At 42.2% G+C, this 23,424-nt stretch overlaps 1 protein-coding gene across 12 annotated transcripts in view; it reads left to right on the plus strand.

The window, feature by feature from the left end:
• Positions 1–23,424, plus strand: part of msi2b (musashi RNA-binding protein 2b) — a 410,423-nt gene that overhangs the window by 117,562 nt on the left and 269,437 nt on the right. For all 12 annotated transcript variants that reach the window (XM_054754385.1, XM_054754384.1, XM_054754391.1 and 9 more), the window contains one exon: positions 1,520–1,612. In XM_054754385.1, coding sequence (XP_054610360.1) covers positions 1,520–1,612 — 93 coding nt within the window. The remainder of the gene's footprint in view (positions 1–1,519; positions 1,613–23,424) is intronic.

Raw genomic sequence — 23,424 nt, forward strand, 5'->3', positions numbered from 1 at the left:
GCCAATTCATCAAATGGGAAATGTTAAGAATTCATTGAAAAAGGTTGGGGCAGGAACACAGGAAGAAGATAAACACAGCATCAACACAGCTGAGCTCTACTTCCAGGATGCCAGCGTTCGGCTCATCTTTCACTTGATTTCATGCTTTGTTCGTGGCAACATTTCATTTGAGCTGACATCACTGACACCTGATTGGTTTCTTCACTACGTAACAAAAAGGGCCACACTTTGTTGAATGGAAGGACTAAGGGCAGACGCGCTGTCCCGTCATGCTCACCTGGCATGAAGAACCACACGAGAGCGGCAGCTGGCAATCCGGGAATCCATGATACAATTAATCAACAATGATTTTGGTTTTCCATTCATCGTCTTTTCATGCAAACATGCAGATATCCTCTGATTTCAGCCTCTCTAATGTGAATGTTTGTTCAAATGTCCTTAGTCATGCACGGAAGCAGAGCTCCTATGTTTGTGTTTTAGGTCAACAAGATATTCACACACACCAGCTTTCACTTTGGAAAACATTTTAACCTCATCTTTGCTATTACTGAGATTATACTTTGGGAATATTACCACTTTATTCACATCAACTTTTTTTCTTGTTATAATGACTTTTTTTTCTCAATATTTCAAATATTTCACTTTAATCTAATCTAATCTAATCTAATCTAATCTAATCTAATCTAATTTAGTTTCCATGATATTTGTTGGATTTTATATTTGTAACATAACTTTTTCTGCAGCCTAATTTTCCAAAAATTACAATATTATTTGTTGTTTTGATTGTTTATATGACTGCTTTAAAAAAATAAGATCTTTCTTTAATATTTCAAGTTTATGCTACTGAAAATGGCGACATTGTTCCTCATAATATTACATTATTCTCATAAAAATACAGATTTTTTGTTAAGGTCCATCTTTTATTTTGACTTTATTCATGAAAAATGACTGCTGATTTTTTCTTTTTCTTGTTAAATTCTATTTTTAGAATGTGCCACCGGCCAATAAGAAACCAGCCGCGGGCTGCCGTGTGGAATGTTGCTAGGGTGTGGTTGTGTGTGCCCACGCGTGAGGGTTTGCTGGTGATTGTATGATGGTCATGTGGAAGACAATCAACTCATCAGCAGTGATGACTTGTTACCATTTTGGTGCTGTGGGTGATAATCCTTCATGTGGTTGCTGTTTGGAATGAAGCGAGGCTTTCATGCACCCTGGTTCCATACTGCAGCGCTCATTCAGTGTTTCATAAATGATTGTACCTTTGATTCTATCAAACTTTTGGAGGATGATCTTGCTGCCTCCTGGGACAGAGAACAATCACCAAGTGTGTTTATTCTCTTCTCCTGTCCAAAACGTCCAGGCTTGTGACCTTCACCGTCACCAGTAGTGCTTTGGAACTTGATGTAGTTGTTTGCATTCGCTCCTCATCAGCCGTGCCGCTCATTACAAGTGTGGTGCCATGCAGTCAGAGCTCTACCGCACTAATCCCAACCTTTTTCTTTTTTTCTCTCCCTTTCAGATGGTCACAAGAACAAAGAAAATATTTGTGGGTGGCCTTTCAGCCAATACGGTAGTGGAAGACGTCAAGCAGTATTTTGAACAGTTTGGGAAGGTAAGGCTGCTTTTCTACTATACCTGGAAAGATGAAGCTGTTTGTACTGGTAATACCTGGAAAGATGAAGCTGTTTGTACTGGTAATACCTGGAAAGATGAAGCTGTTTGTACTTGTAATACCTGGAAAGATGAAGCTGTTTCTGCTGGTAATACCTGGAAAGATGAAGCTGTTTCTACTGGTAATACCTGGAAAGATGAAGCTGTTTCTGCTGGTAATACCTGGAAAGATGAAGCTGTTTCTGCTTGTAATACCTGGAAAGATGGAGCTGTTTGTACTGGTAATACCTGGAAAGATGAAGCTGTTTCTACTGGTAATACCTGGAAAGATGAAGCTGTTTGTACTGGTAATACCTGGAAAGATGAAGCTGGACAATGTGCTTAAAGGAAAAGTGGACTTTTTTGGGGGGAATTTTGCCCATCATCCCATCCACAATCCTTATGTGAGGCACGAGGGCACATGTCTTTCTCTTTTCTGTGTGTTCTAAAGATATACACACCTAAGATAGATATACACACCTAAGATAGATATACACACCTAAAACATGTCCAAAAAGCTCCAAGAAGGTTTAGTGGTTTTCCATCCATGCTGTGAGCGTGTAGTAACAGGTACATTCATGATAACATGTCATACTTCCTTCCTGGGTGCATTGATTTCACATAGCAACATAGAAAGGAACGCTACACCTAGCGTCACCTTTCGCTAGTTTGTGGTGAAGCTAGTCACTAGCCGGCTAGTAGCTAGCCGCTGTGGTGTGGCGAGGTGTCACTACGCCAGTAAGGTAGTTCTTGGGCGTGACAATGTTAATAACAATAATAATAACAATGTGCTTCATATGCAGCTCACAGGATGGAAATGGAGTTTTGCATTCTTACCTGCCTCTTTTTATCTGTTTTTATGTCTTCAGAATGCACAGGAAAGAGAAAGACGTACGTGTTCATGAGGATTGTGGATGATGGGTAACATTTAAATCAAAGTGCACTTTTCCTTTAAGAAGATAAATGAGTGCACTAAATGAGGTAGTTGGACTTGCTGGGTTCATGAAAAAGGGTGCAGCAGGGTTCTGTGAGTGTGGTCGGGTACGGAGAGCTGAGGGAGGCATATTTGCGTGCCCTTTAACACAAGGACATGCATGCCACACACAAACAGGCTTTGATACAGTGGCAGCATTTCACAGATAATTTCCTCACACTGAGTGCAGATCCATTTCCCTCATGTCATATTCCACATCAGTCAAGGTCACCTTCAGCTGATGCGGTCTCAGAGACATCGGCACTTGACCTTGAGTTGAAACAGTTTCCGTGAGGATGGATTTTTCACGGGCACATAATGCAGCGTGTCCTCAAAGAGACAAAAGAGCTGTTATGAAATAATGGAAAGAGTTATTTTTGGTTCAGACCCAGTATGCGAACGACGGAGCCCCTCCCTCCAAAGCCAAGTGGCAGGAAGAGAGCAAGATGTGTGAGTTTGTTTCGATGCTTAGAAGGTCCTTCCAGGCGAGGCATGCATGCTTTTATTTGCGCGGTACAAGTCAGCACGCGAGTATGCAGCACGACTTTGCAATCAATGGATCTGAGAACGGGCTCCAAATCATTTTCGACTTGATTGAATGACATAATTGACTTGATTATACCAAGTTTTTCCCTCCTTGAGGAAACCTCAAATGCTTAGGAGGAAACAAACAAATCAGGCTGATTGAGCGAGATCTTGCGCATGCTTTCTAGTCTACTTGTACGTGTATCTGCCAGGATATGTCTTGCCTTGCCGTCAAGTGTATTTATACGTGCACAGGTCTGTTGGAGCTCCTCAAAAGAAAAACCAGAGTAGATGTTGGCGGGGCCAAAAAACACATGTGAAGATTGAACTAAGGTGTCTATCGGTGCTGTCTGTGGTCTGCATACACACCGTGCTCCTGTATACACAATATACATGCAGTGCGTCTCTGGAGCCACGGTCTCATTGGCCAACACGTTAGCTGCCACGACACAGTCTCATGGGATGCAGGCAAGAATCATGCTTTATATTCATGATGGGGAGGTGTTTGTGTAACAGCATGCTAGTCGTGCCATCCTAGACTGCGTACCGTGGAAACTCACTCAGCGTCATTAATCTGTTCTGGAAGGTCCGACTCAAACCGGAACATACCGGAACAAACCCAGTCAATGTTTCCCATAAGAAATCATGGAAATCCAATTACAGTAACTTTGCACTGCAAATATATTCATGTATAAATCACCACTTTTCGTGCTGGACTGCAGCCCGTTATTAGGCAAAAAACATGTTCAGATATTTCTGGGCCAAGTCGTAGCCTTTCAACTTGTGTGTCTTGTTCAGGGGTGGTGGGGTTTCAGCCTTTCTTACCTTGGCCATGTCTCTGAGCACTGAACACCATGTGCCGTACTTCTGGACACCCCAGGTAGATTACAGTTGTGGAATATGACAGCACCGGAGGAGAATGGCAGCTTCCTGGCAGCTTCACCTTTGATTTTTCTCAAATGTTTGGTAGTTGTTTTGCAAGTTTTTTCTCTCCACACGGGTCTTGCGACCCTTTTGTGTACTTGCAACAAAACATTGAATGATTCTGTGGTCACGTCTTGATATCTTGGCAAGGTCAGGTGTGCTGAACTATGAAAGATGTTTTACACTTCTTGACTTTTCAGAGTTAAATCTCTTTTCTGGCCCATTTTGCCAGAGGAAAAGAAGCTGCCTGATAATCGTGCACCTAATAAAGGCTGTTTATCTCCTAAGGCCACACCCTCCCTCAGTACACACATGCCTCAGCTAGTAGGCTTAAACCCAATATGCATTCAAGTTTATTCAACTTGGGCTTGGAAAGTATGTATAAAAATGACAACATGCCCAAAACACTGACTTGCATAATAATTGTGCAAGTCAGGGATGTCCATGGTGTAAGGTGGGATATTTACACAGAAAGACACACTATAAACCTTGCAATTCACTGCTCCCAGCATCACTTGTTAGCTCCGATGATGAGATGTCAGATGTTAGCAGAAGCTGTCATCATTCTACGCTTCATCAATCTTACTTAACATTTGTCACACCGAAACGTCATGTTAGCACGTCATATATCGCATATCGCTGTTCAACAGTCTAGAATTCATAATACCAGTCACATGTTTTTGTAATGTGAACAACTCCATGAAAAGATGGGATGTGAACATAACATTCAAATTGGGCATCACAGCCTGGAGTGTGAACGTAGCCTCTGACCTCCAAATGGCACACTTTCGGAACGCCTGAGCCTAACGTTAGAAAAATATGTTTAGAATGCAAATGTTTTGTCGTATTGCGGTCGTCCCTCGCTACTTCACGATTTAAACATCGCTCCTGCACTGTATTGCCGTTTTTACAAAAAACATGAATGAATAAATGATGGCTGTTTGGTGGTTGACTTGGGCTCATTATAAACAAATTTTATGTTTTGTTTTTTTAATGCCAAGTCATATGCTTGCCATATGCAAGCCATGTCTTGCTTGCTTGCTGCTGTAACAAGTAAATTTCCCCGCTGTGGGATCAATAAAGTATATACAATACAATGAGTAATCTTACACTGCTGAGACATGATCTTAGATTAGATTACCTTCATACTGCTTGTAGCCATGGACGCAGAGTGTTCTCCCATTCCACGTGGAAGTGGTACATTTCTAACTTCTTGCTTTGTAATTCTTCCGCACTCAGTTCCAAAGCCTTTCTTAAGTTTAGAATAGATCAACTGGAGTTAGCATGGTAGCTTGCTAGGCTTAAAGTGGTGGCCATCTCTTCTGTCCCTGCAGAGATCCTGTAAGATCATGAGTGTAATAGTTGCACAATGTGGTGTGCAGAAGGAAAGTCGTATTGCAGCAGTGCCCATGTGTGTATGCATGTCACATTCATGTCAGATGGCTGTCCTGGATATCAATCAAGTGACAAACATTACAGCGAGGATGGATGATAGGCTGACATCAAGCTCTTTTTTTAATGCCATGTGACCCACATTACGCCACAGCAACAATGCTAACATGTGAGTTATGATGTCTTACTATTGCTTACCATGTCTACTCTATTAGGTGACTGTAGGGATGTAAGTTCATGTATACAAGGTTCTAATCGTGTCAAAAAGCATATTTAGAAGGTCATAAACAGCTACAGCAATATTCCATGTATTGATATAGAATCCTACTTGATGAATTCACTTATCACAATGGGCTACCACAAAGGAGGGGTGACTGTCATGAAATGAGAAGTGGGACTAGTAAGGATTGAAGCGATGGTGTTTTTAAGTCCAAACGTGTTGCTTTGAAAGCACGAATGTAGGCAAACAGAAAAATAAATCCTTCTGCTGCTCCTGAGGAACACAGATGGAGAACTTTCAAAAGTCATGCCTCTTCTTCAGATGGTTGAAGGAGAGCTTTACATTGACGTTGCCATCAGACTCTCTTCATTGAGTGTTTAGTCGCCATCACATCACACTTCTTCAACACAGAATCAGGCCTTTCCGTGTGCGTGTGCATGTGTGTGTGCATGTGTGTGCGTGGGTGTGCATGTGTGTGTGTGTGTTTGTGTGTGGCCGCGTGTGCGTGTGCGTGTGTGTGTGTGCGTGCGCGTGCACGTATGCGTTTGTGTGTGTGTGTGTGTGTGTGTGTGCATGTGTGCGTTTGTGTGTGTGTGTGTGTTTATGGCACCATAAGCCAATTAGCAGGATGTGGTGTGCAGCGGTGTCGGGGGTTGGGAAGCGGTGGAGAGCAAACAGCTTGTGTGGCCACAACTGGGTCACAGGTTCTGTGGGTGACCTCAGCACCCCCCTCCTCTCCCCTCGCTGCCACCTCAGTCCCCCCTCCGTCTATCTCCACTCTGTCTCCACTCTGGGGATGTGGGGGTTAGCTTGATAGTTTTCCTCGGATGTGAGAGAGTGCATCGGTCTCCCCCCGCTGTCACCTTAAGGATGCAGAACCCGCCTGCTGTTGGCACAACTTGAAAGCCATCGCCGCATCTTTGTGGCCTTCATTCCACACTGAAGGCGTGCGTATGAAACGCTGATTTGAGCAGAAGTGTGCTTGTGTTTGAATGATTGTCATGCCTCTTCCATGGATCCTAATACCAGGGTAATGCTGACCGCATCCTCCCCCCAGGACAGTACACTGGGGGTCAGTTGAGAACATCATATCAGTGTCTATAGAAGCAGACGTTGCCTGTAGACTTTTTCTCACATATTTTGATGTAATCAATGACTGATATTGTTATTGTTGTTCATTTATCACTGACTAAGTCAACAAACACGTATGACCTCCAGCCGTTTTCAATTCAATGATGAATCCAAAAAAGCTACTTTTGCTGTTAATAGGTCTATTTGGTACCTTTCTACCCACTGTGATGCGTTCAGGCGTCATGTCACAAATTAAAAGTGTCTTCTTATGGGTTTCTATTGTAGCTATTTACTTTAAAAATACAGGTGTCCCTCGCTATATCACGGTTGATGATTCATGAATAAATGATGGCTGGTGGTTGACTATCATTAGTCCAACATCTGCAGTTGTATGTAGGACTGTGGTCACTAGGCATAGATTACATTACCTTTCATACTGCATGGAGACCCTAGCTCACATACCATGGCTGCGACGGGCATGCCACTATAGGGGTGTTATATCATGTCCAGAGGGCTCTAATAATGTAAAAACCAGTATTAGAAAGTCATAACCATGTTTTCTATGCACTAACTAGGAAAGCATTCCATTTATAAATACTGAATCCTACTTCCTAAATTCACTTATCATAGTCGGATGTGGAACCAATGAACCGCCATAAACGAGGGACTGTATTGTCCATCCATCCACCTTCTACACATTATCCAAGGTGGGGTCAGGGGGGCAGACTTCCCTCTACTTTGTCCAGCTCCTCCCAGTTGAGAGACATAGTCTCTCCAACGTGTCCTGGGTCTTTCCCGAGGCCTACCGGTCGGACGTGTTCCCAGATATAAATAGGATTCGTCCCCCCATCCAGACAGATAATATCCAGTGACATAACGTGTCTGGGTTCTTCACACGGTGGTGGGGTTCCTAATCAAGTGGCCCGTTTTCAACTTTGTTGATCCGATGAATTACATCGCCACGGTTACACAGACCCTGCGATTGGCTGGCGACCAGTCCAGGGTGTACCCCGCCTGTCGCCTGAAGTCAGCTGGGATAGGCTCCAGCATACCCCCGCAACCCTAATGAGGAGAAGTGGTATAGAAAATGGATGGATGGAACGGATGGATACACAGAACGTTTGACACTATAAATAGCACACTGGCCGCCATCCTCACCTTTCCAGCCGTGTAACGTGTGCTTTGTTCCGCATGTCTGGCAGCGGACTAAGATGGAAGAATGACAAATATATCTCGTATGGTTTGAGAAATAACAGGCGGTGCTGGGCTTCACTGGCAGGCCCATGATTATGTGAGAAAGATACATCCCCAGAAAATCAAACAACCAATTTCAAATGTGTGATGGAGCTGATTTTGGAGCAAGAAAATCATAAAAATACCCGATAGGAATCAAACACCTGTTAACATCCCCACTTCCACATCCCCCACTCGATTAAAGATGCGTGTTGGTGTGAAGACACCTTGTAAAATGGGATGTGACGTAGGAGCTGAGAGAAAGTATCATTAGCTCTGTGACTAATGCTTCCTCATTGCTTTATTTTCATCAGCTTGGAGAACATCTCACACTGGTCTTTAGCCCCCCCTTCCACTTCAGTCACTCAGCGGGGCTTTGCAGCGCAGGCCTCGAGCAGACTTTTATTTCCATCGGAGCTACTTGCTTCCATGTCACTCGCCTTCCACAATCGTCTCTTTATGTCCGAGCCGCCCCGCTTCTCATGCTCCACTGGTCTAGAGCCAGCCAGAGGTGTAGCGGAATGGGAGGAGGAAGAGGAGGAGCTTAACCAGTTGACTGCCACTGGGCTCAGGAGGGATCAAGGTAGACACAAAGGTCAGCAGTGAGTCAGACTAGCAGAGCATAGCCTTCACTCCTTAAAGATGACATTGATATGATAGTTGAAGCAAATGTCAGCACAGCAAATATACTTCGATGGGAAAAGATCACACAGCACATATTCTTCCCTCACACTCCAACCCAAAAAGGAGGCAGCTGGGACAATGAAGTGAAATTAGAAAAGCATCAGAAACAGATTCATTGCTTAGTGCGTGACATTTGTTCTGGGGCTTTGGTAATCTAATACCACAGCTGACATTTTGCATGCTCTTAGACTTTGGAAATGGCACTAAAATAACTCTGAGACCATCTGTGAAGATTCCTCGTGCGTACCTGTCTAGCCGTTTTGCATCGAAAAATAGCAAAGGTTGTCAGGTATGCCACATAAAAAATGCATTCACGATATTTTTATATTTCACCGATCTCTATCAATTGTTACGAGCCGTCATTTGGAGCACCATGGCAATGCTGTGCTGCCACAGAGGTGGAGCTACAGTATGAATGAAGAATAACATGTGAGTTTATTTTTAAGATGCAGTAGCTGATGACAGGGACAGGATTCATTTTTATCTACGTGTTACGTCAGTGGCTAATTCATCAGTGGTTTCCTTTGTTGGGCCGCCATGACGTCACTCTCTCTCTGCGGAGCCAACAGAGCTTTCCGCCATCTGGACCGGACGTCATGCGAGGGCCACAGTAAAAGGAAAAGTGACTTTGATATTTTGTAAACTATGCTAAGACGTCACATATATTTCAAGGAAAAGCAGCTGTGTGACATTGGTGACAAAGCATACTGCAGTGTTTTTCCCATTTTTTTTTTTTTTTAAATGTTCCAAATATTTCCACTGTCTTATGAAATTATCTTTGTAAATTTTCTGGTCGTAATATTAGGACTTTATTACTTGAATATTTTTATTATATTCCCATAATATTTCCCCAACCCAATTTTCCAAAAATGACTCCCAGATTTATTTTGTTTGTTTTTTTCTAATATTACAACTTCAAAAATATTTAATGTTCTACTAAAAGGACATTGTTTTTCCTCATAATATTACAAGTGTATTCTTTTGACTTTATTCTGCTAAAATGACAGCCCTTTTTTCCATTCCTGCTGTTGTTGTTGTTTGTTTAATTTTCCCGCTATTTCAACTTCCTTCTAATACATTTTCTTCTCGGAATGATGGCTTCCACAACATTTTGATTTTATTCTTGTTACATTACAACTTTTTCCACAACCTAATTTTCCAAAAATGACAACTTCATTTGTTGTTTTCTTTGTTTCTCATAATGTTATGGCTTTAAAGAAATACTCTATGCGACTAAAACGATGCAACAATATTACATTATTCTTGTAAATTTACTTCTTGTTAAATAACTTTTTCTGTCTTATTCTTGTAAAATTACTGCTGTTTTGTCCATTTTTGCTGTTGTTTTTTTTTTTTAGAATTCCCATGAAATTATATTTTTAGAATGTGCTGCCACGGGCCACAAATGGCCCCCAGGCCGCACTTTAGACACTTGACAGTACTCCATACTACACACTATCACTCCATAGTACAATGGAGAGCTGAAAACAACTGCAGTCATGGAAAAAGTGATGAGAGCAGCCTTGTTTCTTCAGATGATCGATCAATTGTAATGCCTGCTACAACTGAAGCTACATTAAAGCTACAAACAAATATCATGATAACAAATATAGCTCATAATAAGAGCTGATCTCTAGCAACTTCCATGCTTTTCTTGATAATAACTTCTTACATGAATAGCTATAGCATTATACTGTCAAAACATGGAACTCTTATGAGCTATTTTTGTTGTCATTGTTATATTTGTCCAAACAAAAGTACCTGTAGTTGTATCAGGCATTCAAATGAACAAGAAACTGAAGAAACACGGGCGCTCTAATCATTGTTTCCATGACTTTATATGGTTTGATTATTGCAAATTGCTAAGCGTCTTATTGCCAAAATGGTAGCTGAATGTGCACGTAAAGGGCTTCAAGTGACAGGTGCTCGAAGGAGAGCGACAGGCGAGTGTGTATCACGTTCAAGCGGCGAAACGGTAACACACAAATGACAAATGCATAAAAATGCACTTTAAAAGAGGGAAAGGAAGCTAATCAAAAGGCCACAGTCCTTCACGGCACTTCCTGAGCTGGTGCAGGTGCACATTTGCATGCCATCTACATGGCAGCTCACAGTGACCACCAGCTCTCCAATGACGCCGTGTCCATCATCAGCTGACGTTCTGTGATTGTTTTTCCTGCTGCCGCGAGTGACCTAATCAGTCGGGTGATATTGTGTGGTTCCAGTGATTATAAGGAGTGATCAGAGCGGCCGTGATGGAGCTCGTGCCGCTCCTTGCCGATTTGGCCGGAGGCTTCAATCTCATTGCAGTCACTTGTAGTTAGTGAGGGAGACTAGCGGAGAGAAGGGCAGAGCAATATAAATGAATTGGCTATGAATGTGGATATGCTAGCGGTGCTGCGGGGACACATGAGAGAAAAGGGCCGGTTAGACAAACCATTTTATACCCCCTTTGACCTTTATTTGCCCAGTGGCCCAGCAACATTTCCAACAGCTTTTTAAACGGCCGCTGAAGAATTGAGCATGGTGCACGACTCCCATCCTTCTTGGTCTCGGTGCATGGCTGATTGCTTGTGAGGCTCTCTTGCTGACAGTATTTTTACCTTGAGGGACGGACCTTTCATTTAACATAAGACAGATTTTTGACAATCCTTAGAATTACCTATCACACACAGCCTCCTAGTTGACGCTGTGCACTATAGGCGGCTGACAAAGAGAGGAGATTGACACCTTTCTGTAGGTCCCCAGTCTCATCTCCCAGCTGTCGGTCCTGAAATGGCTCCCGTGGGATAAGCTGGGATTGGCTTGATTGTGTTATCGGCGACCGATCGGGTGATTGAATCATGAAATTCTGAGCCCGCTGTTCTGCTTAAAGAATGAAATGTTTAAAGAAGATTGGCTGTGATTGGATCAAAGCCGGCACCTGCTCAAAGGGGTCAATCAGGTGGCGGCAGGAGGCTGTGGCGCCATTGTGACATGAAATGGGGGGGCGCAAATGCACAGTCTGGGTTTATTGTTGAGGGTTTTGGGCGGATGCTCGCATGCGTCGTGGATGCCGTTCAAGCAGGCAGCAGTTGAAAAATGTCATAAGAGGATTTGCCCAGGTAATTTACAGCAGCCTCAACATCATTAATGCACAGGCGTCCGTATCATCACCTCCACCTCCACCGCGTGGGAGAACAGGTAGCTGGGAATTGGAAGTCAAACAAGTCCAGTGGCGAGAGCTTGGCAGAGGATGCATCCAAATGGCACAGAGGGAATGTTTGACTTATACCCAACCCAACGATCCTGAAATCATCTAAAAAACTCATTTTAAGAAAAGTACAATGAAAAATATGACTAAATAATTTAAAGGAGTCACAAAACAATGCAGGTGTGTTTTCAAATGTTTATTGTCCCACAAATGAATGCTAAACAGTATTGCTGTCAACATTTTTGGAAACCAAATGAACTACTGTGTGATCATTTATAATAAACGTAATGAAGGACAGGCTTCTTGAGACGTCATCTGTACTTCTGTGAAGAAGGTGTCGGACGTTTCGCTCCTCATCCGAAGCGCTTCGTCAGCGAACTAACAAGTGCTGGTAGCCTAGGCCTTAAATACAGTAAGAGTGGGCGGAATTGGTGTGCCAACACCCTCCCCCTATTGGTTCCTTACACTAAGCCTGGGAGGAGTTGTGGTCTAACCCTCTCCTGCCATTAGCACCTCCGATAAAAGGGAAGTGTCGCTCCCTGAGTTGGGTATGAACGGCTCTGATACTGGCTTGTTAGCATCTATTGTTCTGGCTCGGCCCTGCCTTCACCTCATTTGCAAGACTAAGAGCTGTGGGTTTTGGTCTCAGTAACCTGCTGAACACAGGGTCCAAATTAAACCTCAAACCACCATTCCGATTCAATGATGGGTTCTGTTGTTTGACAAAAATAGCTTCCTTTACTCCTCTTTCAAACCATCTGTCTATAATAAACGTACATATGATAATAATGCAGTATTTCCTTTCATGTGTCTTAAGTTCCACAAGTTGTGGAAGTGCTGTTGGTGACATGCATGTTCTCGCAGGCAGTCGGTACTGTTTGTCAAAGGTTTGCAGCATTTCTTGAAATGCTGGCTTTTCAGTTGTTTTCTGTTGCCGTGAATTTCTGTGAGTGCACACCAGTTCTCGCTGTTCTGTTTGTATTTAATTTGTCGACCAAACGTTGCAGTCAGTGTTGACTGTCGTGACAAACCTCTGCACTGCATCTGCATGTGGAGTTTTTTTTTTTTTTTTTTTTTTTTTCCCCAGATGGCAAAACTGGATCGGATGGGTTGGATGTGTTTGAGGTAGACAAGTTTGTTTCGTTGCCTTTTATGCTGCTACCAGGTTTGAATAAATCGGGCATACTGGCTCGTTGGTGTTGATGGGCTGACCTTGCTCGTGATCAATATTCCCATACGGGGGCTGTGGCATTTGGCTTTGCAAGCATTTTTTTTTCCTAACTGCTACTACGTTACCTTGCATTCCTCCTCAAAAAGCTCAATTCTTTTGCTGTGTGTGTATGCTGGCGGCCCCGCCTTCCCCCACAGAGACAAAGTGGCCACCTGACTGACAAGAGGTCTCACTCTGTTCACCCTTGTTTCATGAAGTGTCTAGGTGCTGAACCAATGTACAGAGTGAACTCTCTTCCTGCCTGTTTAGAGGCAGGAGACCAGGAAAACAAACACACATGCACATGGCAATACACAGGGGCCAGCAAAATTCTTATTGTCATTTATTGTGAGATTCATTCATTTATTTACTATTGTGAGACAGTTTTTTTCTGAACAAGAAATCTGCATTTTAAAGTTATTCCTGCTGTAATTGTGTGAAGTAGCACCATGCCTCGTACCCTTATGTCGAAAAAGTACCTATTAATGGCCATCTTTGAACGTCAACAAAGCGTAGGTTGAGAGAGAATGTTGTGGAAGTGGTTAGAGTTGCTTAGACATAGACAAATGATAGCAGCGTATGAGTGACGGACCTTTTGTCTCTGCATGTCACAGCCAAATGAGAAACAGCATAGTGGTGTCAAATTTCCAAATCTTATCTGATAGACTTTCAGGGACAAAGCAAATCTTGATAACCCTTTTTCTATCCAAACTACACATCTGGTCCATCTAAGCATAGTACTGTAAATGTTACACTTTTGGACCATGACTCAGCACCACCTGGAGGGCAGCAAAGATACGACTGTACATTGCTCTCATTGAACCCAACCTGCGCTGATACAAGCTGTTTGTTTTGTTCTTGTGGGTGAATTATCTCAGTGAGACGGCAAAGAATTCTTCCAATTGTAATGTTTATGTTTGTGTTGTGTTTTACGCTTATAAAACAACGTATCTTCCAAGGCTTATTGAGCTTTTTGGCACCAGCCGTGGATCTTGCAAAATGATTCCAAAGCTATCCGCAGAAATCCAGTATGAAGAGAACACGTGCAGACTTGTCTAGAAAAATGGGCTCAGCAGATTTCCTACCAAACAGCAGCGTTCAAATGGGATGGTATCCTCCATATGTGCTTTTCTTTTGCCAGTTAAAGTTGCAATGCAGCAAAAAAAAAGTGTAGTTCCCCCAAGTGTGTTCTCTAAGTGATGAACTTAAAGTGTTGAAAAATGTCTGAGTAGCCTGCTGACTTTCTTCAGCCACCTACAGGAGTGCGATCAGGTCCACAGGCAACTCCAGCTCCAGTCTGACTTAAAGTGCCTCCTACACGTTGCATTGTCTTATTCAAATCAGCGACTAAATGCTCTGCCATAGAAATGTTCACTATGTGCTGTAGTTTGATGTGAAGGGCTAATGGTGTCTCAAAAGTTTCACTGATCTGAATCACTTGTGTGCATGTCTACATCGCCTCCGGTTTGGTGAAATCATTAGCGCCTTAAAGAAATCCATCACCATAAATACACTTGTTAGCTGAAGGTTCGACTCAGACCAAAACCAACTCTTAACTGAATGCATTTTTCCCATAAGATAATCCGCTTCAGACACCCCAAAATATTCACACAAAACATGATACATTTATACGTTTACTTTTTACTTTTGATAGTTTTACATGCAGGAAACAATGACAAATTAATATCAATGACCAATGAAAAGGACAAATGAGCGTCTCACAACGCTTTCAATGAGGCGGTGAAGGGATCACAAACTGGCAGACCACTGCCTGAGTTCAGACCCAGACGCTGTCCTATACGAACCTGGACCTCTGGTCAATCAGTATTTGAAATTTTGATGGGGTGCTTCTATTTTCTTTTTTACACTTTACGGTACTAATTGATCAGCTCAGGAAATCCACTGACCGATTGAATGTGAGCTATGCCATGCCATGAGACACAGAAAAAGAAGTGAAAGTTGTGGGGAAAGCAGGTAGAAATGAGTGATAGATACGGATAAAGAGGACAGAGAAACAAGTGAAAGTTACGGTGAAATAAGATAGAAATGAGTGATAGATACGGATAAAGAGGACAGATAAACGAGGGAAAGTTACGGTGAAAGAAGATAGAAACAAGTGATAGATACGGATAAAGAGGACAGAGAAACGAGTGAAAGTTACGGTGAAAGAAGGTAGAAACGAGTGATAGATACGGATAAAGAGGACAGAGAAACGAGTGAAGGTTACGGTGAAAGAAAAGTAGAAACGGGTGATAGATACGGATAAAGAGGACAGAGAAACAAATGAAAGTTACGGTGAAATAAGATAGAAACGAGTGATAGATACGGATAAAGAGGACAGATAAACGAGTGAAAGTTACGATGAAATAAGATAGAAACGAGTGATAGATACGGATAAAGAGGACAGAGAAACGAGTAAATGTTACGGTGAAAGCAGGTACAAACGAGTTATAGATACGGATAAAGAAGACAGATAAACGAGTGAAAGTTACGGTGAAAGAAGGTATAGACGAGTGATAGGTACAGATAAAGAGGACAGATAAACGAGTGAATGTTACGGTGAAAGAAGGTAGAAACGAGTGATAGATACGAATAAAGAGGACAGAGAAACGAGTGAAAGTTACGGTGAAAGAAGGTAGAAACGAGTGATAGGTACAGATAAAGAGGACAGAGAAATGAGTGAAAGTTACAGTGAAAGAAGGTAGAAATGAGTGATAGATACGGATAAAGAGTAGAGAGAAACGAGTGAATGTTACGGTGAAAGAAGGTAGAAGCGAGTGATAGGTACAGATAAAGAGTAGAGAGAAACGAGTGAATGTTATGGTGAAAGAAGGTAGAAACGAGTGATAGATACGGATAAAGAGTAGAGAGAAACGAGTGAAAGTTACGGTGAAAGCAGGTAGAAACAAGTGATAGGTACGGATAAAGAGGACAGAGAAACGAGTGAATGTTACGGTGAAAGAAGGTAGAAACGAGTGATAGATACGGATAAAGAGGACAGAGAAACGAGTGAATGTTACGGTGAAAGAAGGTAGAAGCGAGTGATAGGTACAGATAAAGAGTAGAGAGAAACGAGTGAATGTTATGGTGAAAGAAGGTAGAAACGAGTGATAGATACGAATAAAGAGGACAGAGAAACGAGTGAAAGTTACGGTGAAAGAAGGTAGAAACGAGTGATAGGTACGGATAAAGAGGACAGAGAAACGAGTGAATGTTACGGTGAAAGAAGGTAGAAACGAGTGATAGATACGAATAAAGAGGACAGAGAAACGAGTGAAAGTTACGGTGAAAGAAGGTAGAAACGAGTGATAGGTACGGATAAAGAGTAGAGAGAAACGAGTGAATGTTACGGTGAAAGAAGGTAGAAGCGAGTGATAGATACGGATAAAGAGTAGAGAGAAACGAGTGAAAGTTACGGTGAAAGCAGGTAGAAACGAGTGATAGGTACGGATAAAGAGGACAGAGAAACGAGTGAATGTTACGGTGAAAGAAGGTAGAAACGAGTGATAGGTACAGATAAAGAGGACAGAGAAACGAGTGAAAGTTGTGGGGAAAGAAGAGCGAGAGCACTGGACTGGACCTTAGCTTGAGGACATTTTCTGTGTGTGTATGTATTTGGAATTTAGTTGAATCCCCCTGCAATAGTGTTTCTGCCACTTGCTACTTTCTTTTGCTCCATTGTGGCTTATTTTGCAGCCTTGATCAATAAGAAAAGAGAGAGTCAACCGGTGGTGACATTGGTCTCCAGTTCCGACAAAATACGGTTGGACTCAAGCAATGTATTAATAACACAACAAAACACACTGCAAATTGTGCAGGAAATGTACACAAACCCAGGCCAAATTGTTGCGTACATTTTTGACGAAAGAAAAATACGCTACGAGTGCCGACCAATACTGGCACTGGCAGGCTCATCGCCTTCACACACATTTAGGTGCCAGAGAGAAGGTAGGTTAAACAAAATGCAACACTTGTAAAAAGATGACATTGCAGCGCCTCCCACTACTAGTCCCCTTCTCATCTCTTATGTAGAAACTTTGTATTTTGCTTTTTACACACAGGTTTTGAACATTTTGTGTGGAAACTGGCATTGTGCTACATGCATGTGCCAGGGCATCATTGACGGAGACTTTAATGAACAAGTAGCAACAACTACAACTACTGCAAAAAAAGTGGAAACCTTTCATTCCTTCATCCTGCATTTCACTATTATTTACTCCACATAGTAAAAAATGAAAGGATGCAACTTTGTCACGGTAATATTTTGTAAAGTTACATATCTTTCAATATATTAATTCTTACTTTGCCGCTTGTCCTCTTTGGGGTCACACTTGGGTATTTTGTAATATGCTAAGAAGTTATATATACTGCATATTTCAAGAAAAAACTTCATTCTTGACTTGTTTCCCATTTTTGTAATGAGTGCTATGAGTGTGTGCGTGTGTTGCGTGCGGCGTGTGTGAGTGCTTCGTTGAAAAGCCTGATGGCCTGTGGGTAAAAGCTGTTTGCCAGCCTTGTGGTCCTGGACTTCAAACTCCTGTAGCGTCTGCCTGACGGTAGGAGTGTGAATAATGAGTGTTGTGGATGTGTGCTGTCCTTGATGAGGTTGTGTGTTCTTCGTAGGACTCTAGATTTATAAATGTCTTGCAGTGAGGGGAGGGCTGCCCCAACAATGTTCTGTGAGGTCTTGATCACCCGCTGGAGTGCCTTCCTATCACGTGTTGTACAGTTACCGTACCAAACAGTGATGGAGGCGGTAAGGACACTTTCCATAGTGCATCTGTAGAAGCAACTCAGGATTGTGGTGGACATGCCAAATTTCCTCAGTCTTCTCAGGAAGTACAGTCTCCTTTGGGACTTCTTCAGAATTTGTTGGGTGTTGTTACCATCATTGTCTGGGAGTTGCTATCATTGTCTGTGATTTACTATCATTGTCTGCACCAGATGTACATACATTATGAAATAAAGTGTACATTAGGAACAAGCTGGTAGTAGCCTGGATATCACCACACTGCATTTCAAGGTACTCTTAAATGTAATGCTGATCCATCTAATAGCTCTAAAAGGCATTTAATGAGTGTGTAGAAGTGTACAAATACCACTTGGAAATATCACAGGCGCTCTAAATTTTTATTGCACAAAATGGTGACGATATGCAGAGGAAGGCAAAGGTTAATTATAAATGTGGTGTCAACACCACGTCTTAAAAATGCTGAGGTGCTCTCTAATCACGTTATACAGCCTTATTGGCTGTTAAAACAGAAAGCACTTTTATTGGGTTCTAATGGGGGGTAAGCATTGGATGCAGGTGATGCATTTTGTTACGCATTTTTGTCGTGTTGCTTCGATCAGTGGGAAGCTGTTTGGTTGCCTTTCTCTGCAAATCAATATTGTATGTCTCCTCAAGTCATGTTTCAATATGCAAAGCGCATTTTGGAGCACATTATTAAGAAACTACAGTAAGCACATCAAATAAATTGCACAAAACAAATAAGATCTGATATTTCCATTACATATCTGAATTAAACACACATTGGGAAGGAACAAGTCAACTGCAAATACAACCAGATTATGCAATTTCAGTCGGAATTGTGTGAAATGTATTAATGTTGAATGTTGACTGTTGTGGAATGCATGTAGGAAGAGTTTGAAAGCAAAAGAGCAGAAGCTGTGCTAAAACATGAAATGTATGAAAGGTGAAATGGAGATATGGCAAAAATGCTAATATGCTAACTGTTAAAATGATAGCACCTCGCATGATACTGCCAAGTAACTGTCAAAAATGCTAAAAATGGCTAAAATGCTAACAAATAGCTAAAACGCGAAAACGCTAACAAATGTTACCAAAGTAGCACTTAACATGTCAACACTAATTATTGATCTAAGTTCATACCTATGAAAATGACAAACATGCTAAGATGCTAACTATTAAATAAGTTATTTCTTGAAGAGTTATTTCTTGAATCGAATGGTGTTTCTCACCTGCTTTATCAAAATGTAGCCACTTGCAATATTGTTTTTGCTCCATTGTGGGCTATTTTGCAGCCGTGATCAATAAGAAAAGCAGAGACTTGTGGTGTTAGCAAAAAACTGATGGCGTCCTAGATGGGTGATGAAGCTGGGGGACAATGAGTTGTAGTTCTGGTTTCCATTTTTTTGTGTGCTAAGGGCATTTTGTAAATATGTTTACGAACTCAGTTGGACTCACGCAGTGTGTTAATAACACCACATGACGTAGAAAATGTACACAAACCGAGGCACAATTTTGGTGTGGATTTTCCACCTTAAGTGCTGCACGTTTATGGTGCTTGCCTTTCAAAATAAAATGAGTATCAAAGTAAAGTCTGAGATCAGATGTGCACTGAATATTTGAAATGTATTTGGCCAAGTGTTCTGAAGTGTGCTTCCCCGCAGAGAAGAATAATGCATCAGCAGACATGCCTGCCAAGTAATATATATCGTGAAACGTTATCTCATGGCTGGGCTTGAAAAATCTGCAATGTAAATAAGTCAGCTTGATTGAAACAGTGGCACGGAGCCAGGATGTGGCATCCAGTCTGGCAGCCTAATCTTTTGGTCACGGACACATTGACCAGGCACAATCACACCCACTCAAGCCACTTCCTGATCAGGAAGCTTTGAACCCAACGTGTGGCCCATAAGTCCTATCCACAGGTAATTAGGTTTGATGGTTAGTTGAGCAGAAGCATGGATGTTATCCTTTTCCAGACTTGCCACCTGGAGGGTTTCCTCAAGTTGTTTTTTGAGCCCCACTGCCAGCCCAGCATCCTCTCTTCCAGCTCAGCACACATTGTAAACGCCACCAAGGAGCACTTCATTCCCTTTGAAGATAAATTATCCACTAAAATAACATGATGGAGACTGAAAATGAATTCAAATCCTTGTTAAACAAACAGCATAGCCAATTCCAAACAATCGCTTTAACGCAGCAGCACCTCCGGAAACCCAAGTCATGCATTAAGTAGCTATGTCAGCTGCTGCTACCTCGTCAGGGGAAACACATCAATTACATTTCAAACATATTTGAATTGGATTTGATTAGAGTATGATTTGACTGTGATGCACTCGCATGGACAGGCGGTATCATGCTCGAGTGACGGGTTGATTGCATTTCATCATCTGCCAGCAAGTCTTCCAGCTGCCAACTCACTGCGTTCAATGACATAATAAGAATTGGTAAAAGTTAAACAAAAAACAAGAAACAGAATACAATTCGGAATTCAACCAATGCAGTGGTCAATAAAAGTGACCCTATTTATACCTAAATGACCACCAAAGTCACTCACACTGTACACAGAACTAGTAGAGTGCATACAAAATACACACATGCAAATATGAAATGGTTAAGAATGAAATGTGCTTGCTTTGCGCACGGGAAGGGGCGAGACACAGGCTTCTTGAAAGTATTTGAGGCAGGAGGAGCTGCAGGAGACTCTCAACGCACGAGCAACCTCTCCATCTCAAGAACGAGACCATGTACCTGCTTCTCCAGCGATTGTCATATTTACCAAGCAGGCAGTTTTCAAGTACAGTTGGCCCTCGCCACTTGCACAGCTTCACTCTATCACACAAATACAAATACATTCATTCAAAAATCATATTGCAGTTCCTCGCTCTTTTGTGGTTGACTACAATTAGTCAGAAATATGCACATTTAGGCACATTTGACATATGTTTGGCCTAAACAAATCATCTTCAAGCATAAAAAGGCTAAGTGAACTAAAATACAAATCTAAGGCATTGAGTAGACATACTGTACTCGTGCATTCAAAGGCAAAGGCCTCGGGGCACGTATCTAACGGAGCATCATCAGCCAACTAGTTGCAGTATTTTCACAGGGTAGTGCTTGTGTGTAAGAACTATGTGTGTGTGTGTGTGTGTGTGTAAGTCTATCTTATGTCTTATTGTTTCTTATTATGTCTACTATATTGGGTAATAGGAGTGTAACGGTGACTATAGGGGAGTTGTATCATGTCTAGAGGGCTCTAATCATGTTAAAAGAACATTTAGAAAGTGGTAAGCGGGTTTTCTATGCTCTAACTATGAACATATTCAATTAATAACTATGTCATTCTACTTTGCGGTCGAGTCTGCAACCGATTAACTGTGATAAACAAGGGACTACTATGGGAACAGGCTGTAACCGCAAAATCTGATGGTAACGCAAACAACGATGGTAACTCTGGCAGACAATGACGGTAACCAAGTACCCCCTGTACTTAGCTGTTTTTAGGTTTTTCACAGGTATTTTTAGACCTGCCTGCCCAAAGATGTATGTGGCACATCATTAAACATGTTATGAATAACATCACTAATCAATATGGATGAATGTTAGGGCTTTCACCTGCGTTTACCCCACAATGGCAAACAGGTCAAGGACTAAACATAGGATTTGTAAAGAGGACTTGCCACTTTTAAAAAGGGGCTGATATTTTTGGAAGCAGTGATCGTCAGTGACGGTGCATCTGCTGCAGCCAAGGACTCTGCAGGGCTCTTCGTACGTGTACTTCCCTACATGGGATTTAACAAAAACACATTTGCTTCAGTCTCTAAGAGGCGCATGACTCTTGATGTTTCTTTTCCCCAAACAGCAAATAAGGCAGCTGCTGCATGCGGCCACGCAGCCTGAAAGAATGCAAAATGCATATCAGCGTTAGATGATGATGACTAAACATGAGATGTGTGTTTTAATATCAAGTTGGAACTCTATTGTGATGTATGGTGTAGATATGACGCACGGCCTTGCTTGTTCTGGTTCCGCCAAGCGAGCCGCTGAGTGCTTGGGCACACATTTGGCTGCGAGCAACGCTGGCGATGACCACTTCAGCTGCACACACAGAAGAGTGCACTTGCTATTATTATTATGAAGTGTTCCTGAAGCTGGTGGCCATTTATAGACAGTGGATAATAATAAACTATTTGATTCCATGTTGGACTTGCACAGTTCCATACCATTTGCAGCTTATCAGGAGCATGATGTTTCACAATTAATCCATCAATATCTATTTTTATAATGCATTCTGAATCATAATCATAGTCGGCTGTTTTGCTTTTATAACGCAAAACAAAATGGGTTTTGCTTTATTGCTGAAACTCAACCAGCAGTGTTCCTCTTAATTAGGAATAATTTAACTAAATTACCCCATTACCATCTGGTTTGCACATAAACCACATGCAACAGACACACATCTCCCATGTCTAAAAGTGGCAAATGAGACCATTTTATGGAGTTTTTAAAGTTTATTGTGTGCCGTAGAGCAGGTTGGGTAAAAAGAGTCCTTTGTATTGTCTCCCAACCAACCAAAAGCTCCCCTGTTAGGTACTGTATGCTATGATCTCATCCTCCACTAACAGTCAGAGAAATCATGGTGTCAACAGCAATCATTTCTAAAGGCAAAATGGAAAGGCTTTTCTCTGCGTTCTGCAGCCTCATGGACAAATGAACCCTCTGCCTTTTTGCCTGCCTGCCTGCCTGCCCGGTTGGCAGGATGCCCGTTCATTGGCAGCTTGCACATGTGACCCAGCTCTAAATCAGATTCAGACTTTCCATTGAAGTGTCCCACTCAGGGGACTGGACTGGCCTTTAGTCTGTCTGACCTTGCTTAGGAAAAAGCAACACGAGGGAGATAATGTTGCACCCAACGGAAGGGTGCTGTGTCACTTACATTTGATTAAAATCTCACCTCCTGGCATTTGAGATAATTTGGCCATCTTTGGCACATGTTTTGATCTTTGTGTGCGCCATAAATCATCCAGTGTCCTTTTTATGTGTCAGTGTGTTTTAGGTTGGACTCCAGTGTGCTGTTGTCTGAGCCCTGTTTTGGTCTTTGTGCTCCACACAGTGGAAGACTTTGGCAGTCCTTGAAACCCCCTCGGCCCCTCCTCCTCTTCCTCATCCTTGCTCTTCCCTTCACATCACACCTGATTGCATTTGACAAATGCCCCTATTGGCTGGATATCATCAGGTGCGGTGGAGGCAGCCTACGACTAGCCGTATACCACATCTGTTCTCCATTTTACATGGGTGGCACACCTGCTTCTGCCAGGTTTAAATCAGGCCAAGACATTGTCCATGGACCAGCTCCAAGACTCCTTGCCCCTGTTGACAAAGAAAGATCTGGTCCTGCAGCAGATTGTGCATTGCCTCTACCGATCATTATCATTTTCTTCTTTTTGTTGTTGTTGCTGATTTAGTGATATTGTACTGAGCAGCCAGGACAAAGATGTGTGTACAGCTCACCTTGGTCACAAAGAGCTCCATATCCAGTTTTATGCTCATCCATGGTCACATGTCTGTGGTGGTATAATGCTTGTGGATTTAGACCATT

Source organism: Dunckerocampus dactyliophorus, chromosome 16 (assembly GCF_027744805.1).
Source record: "Dunckerocampus dactyliophorus isolate RoL2022-P2 chromosome 16, RoL_Ddac_1.1, whole genome shotgun sequence".
In the NCBI taxonomy this organism is placed as follows: domain Eukaryota; kingdom Metazoa; phylum Chordata; class Actinopteri; order Syngnathiformes; family Syngnathidae; genus Dunckerocampus; species Dunckerocampus dactyliophorus.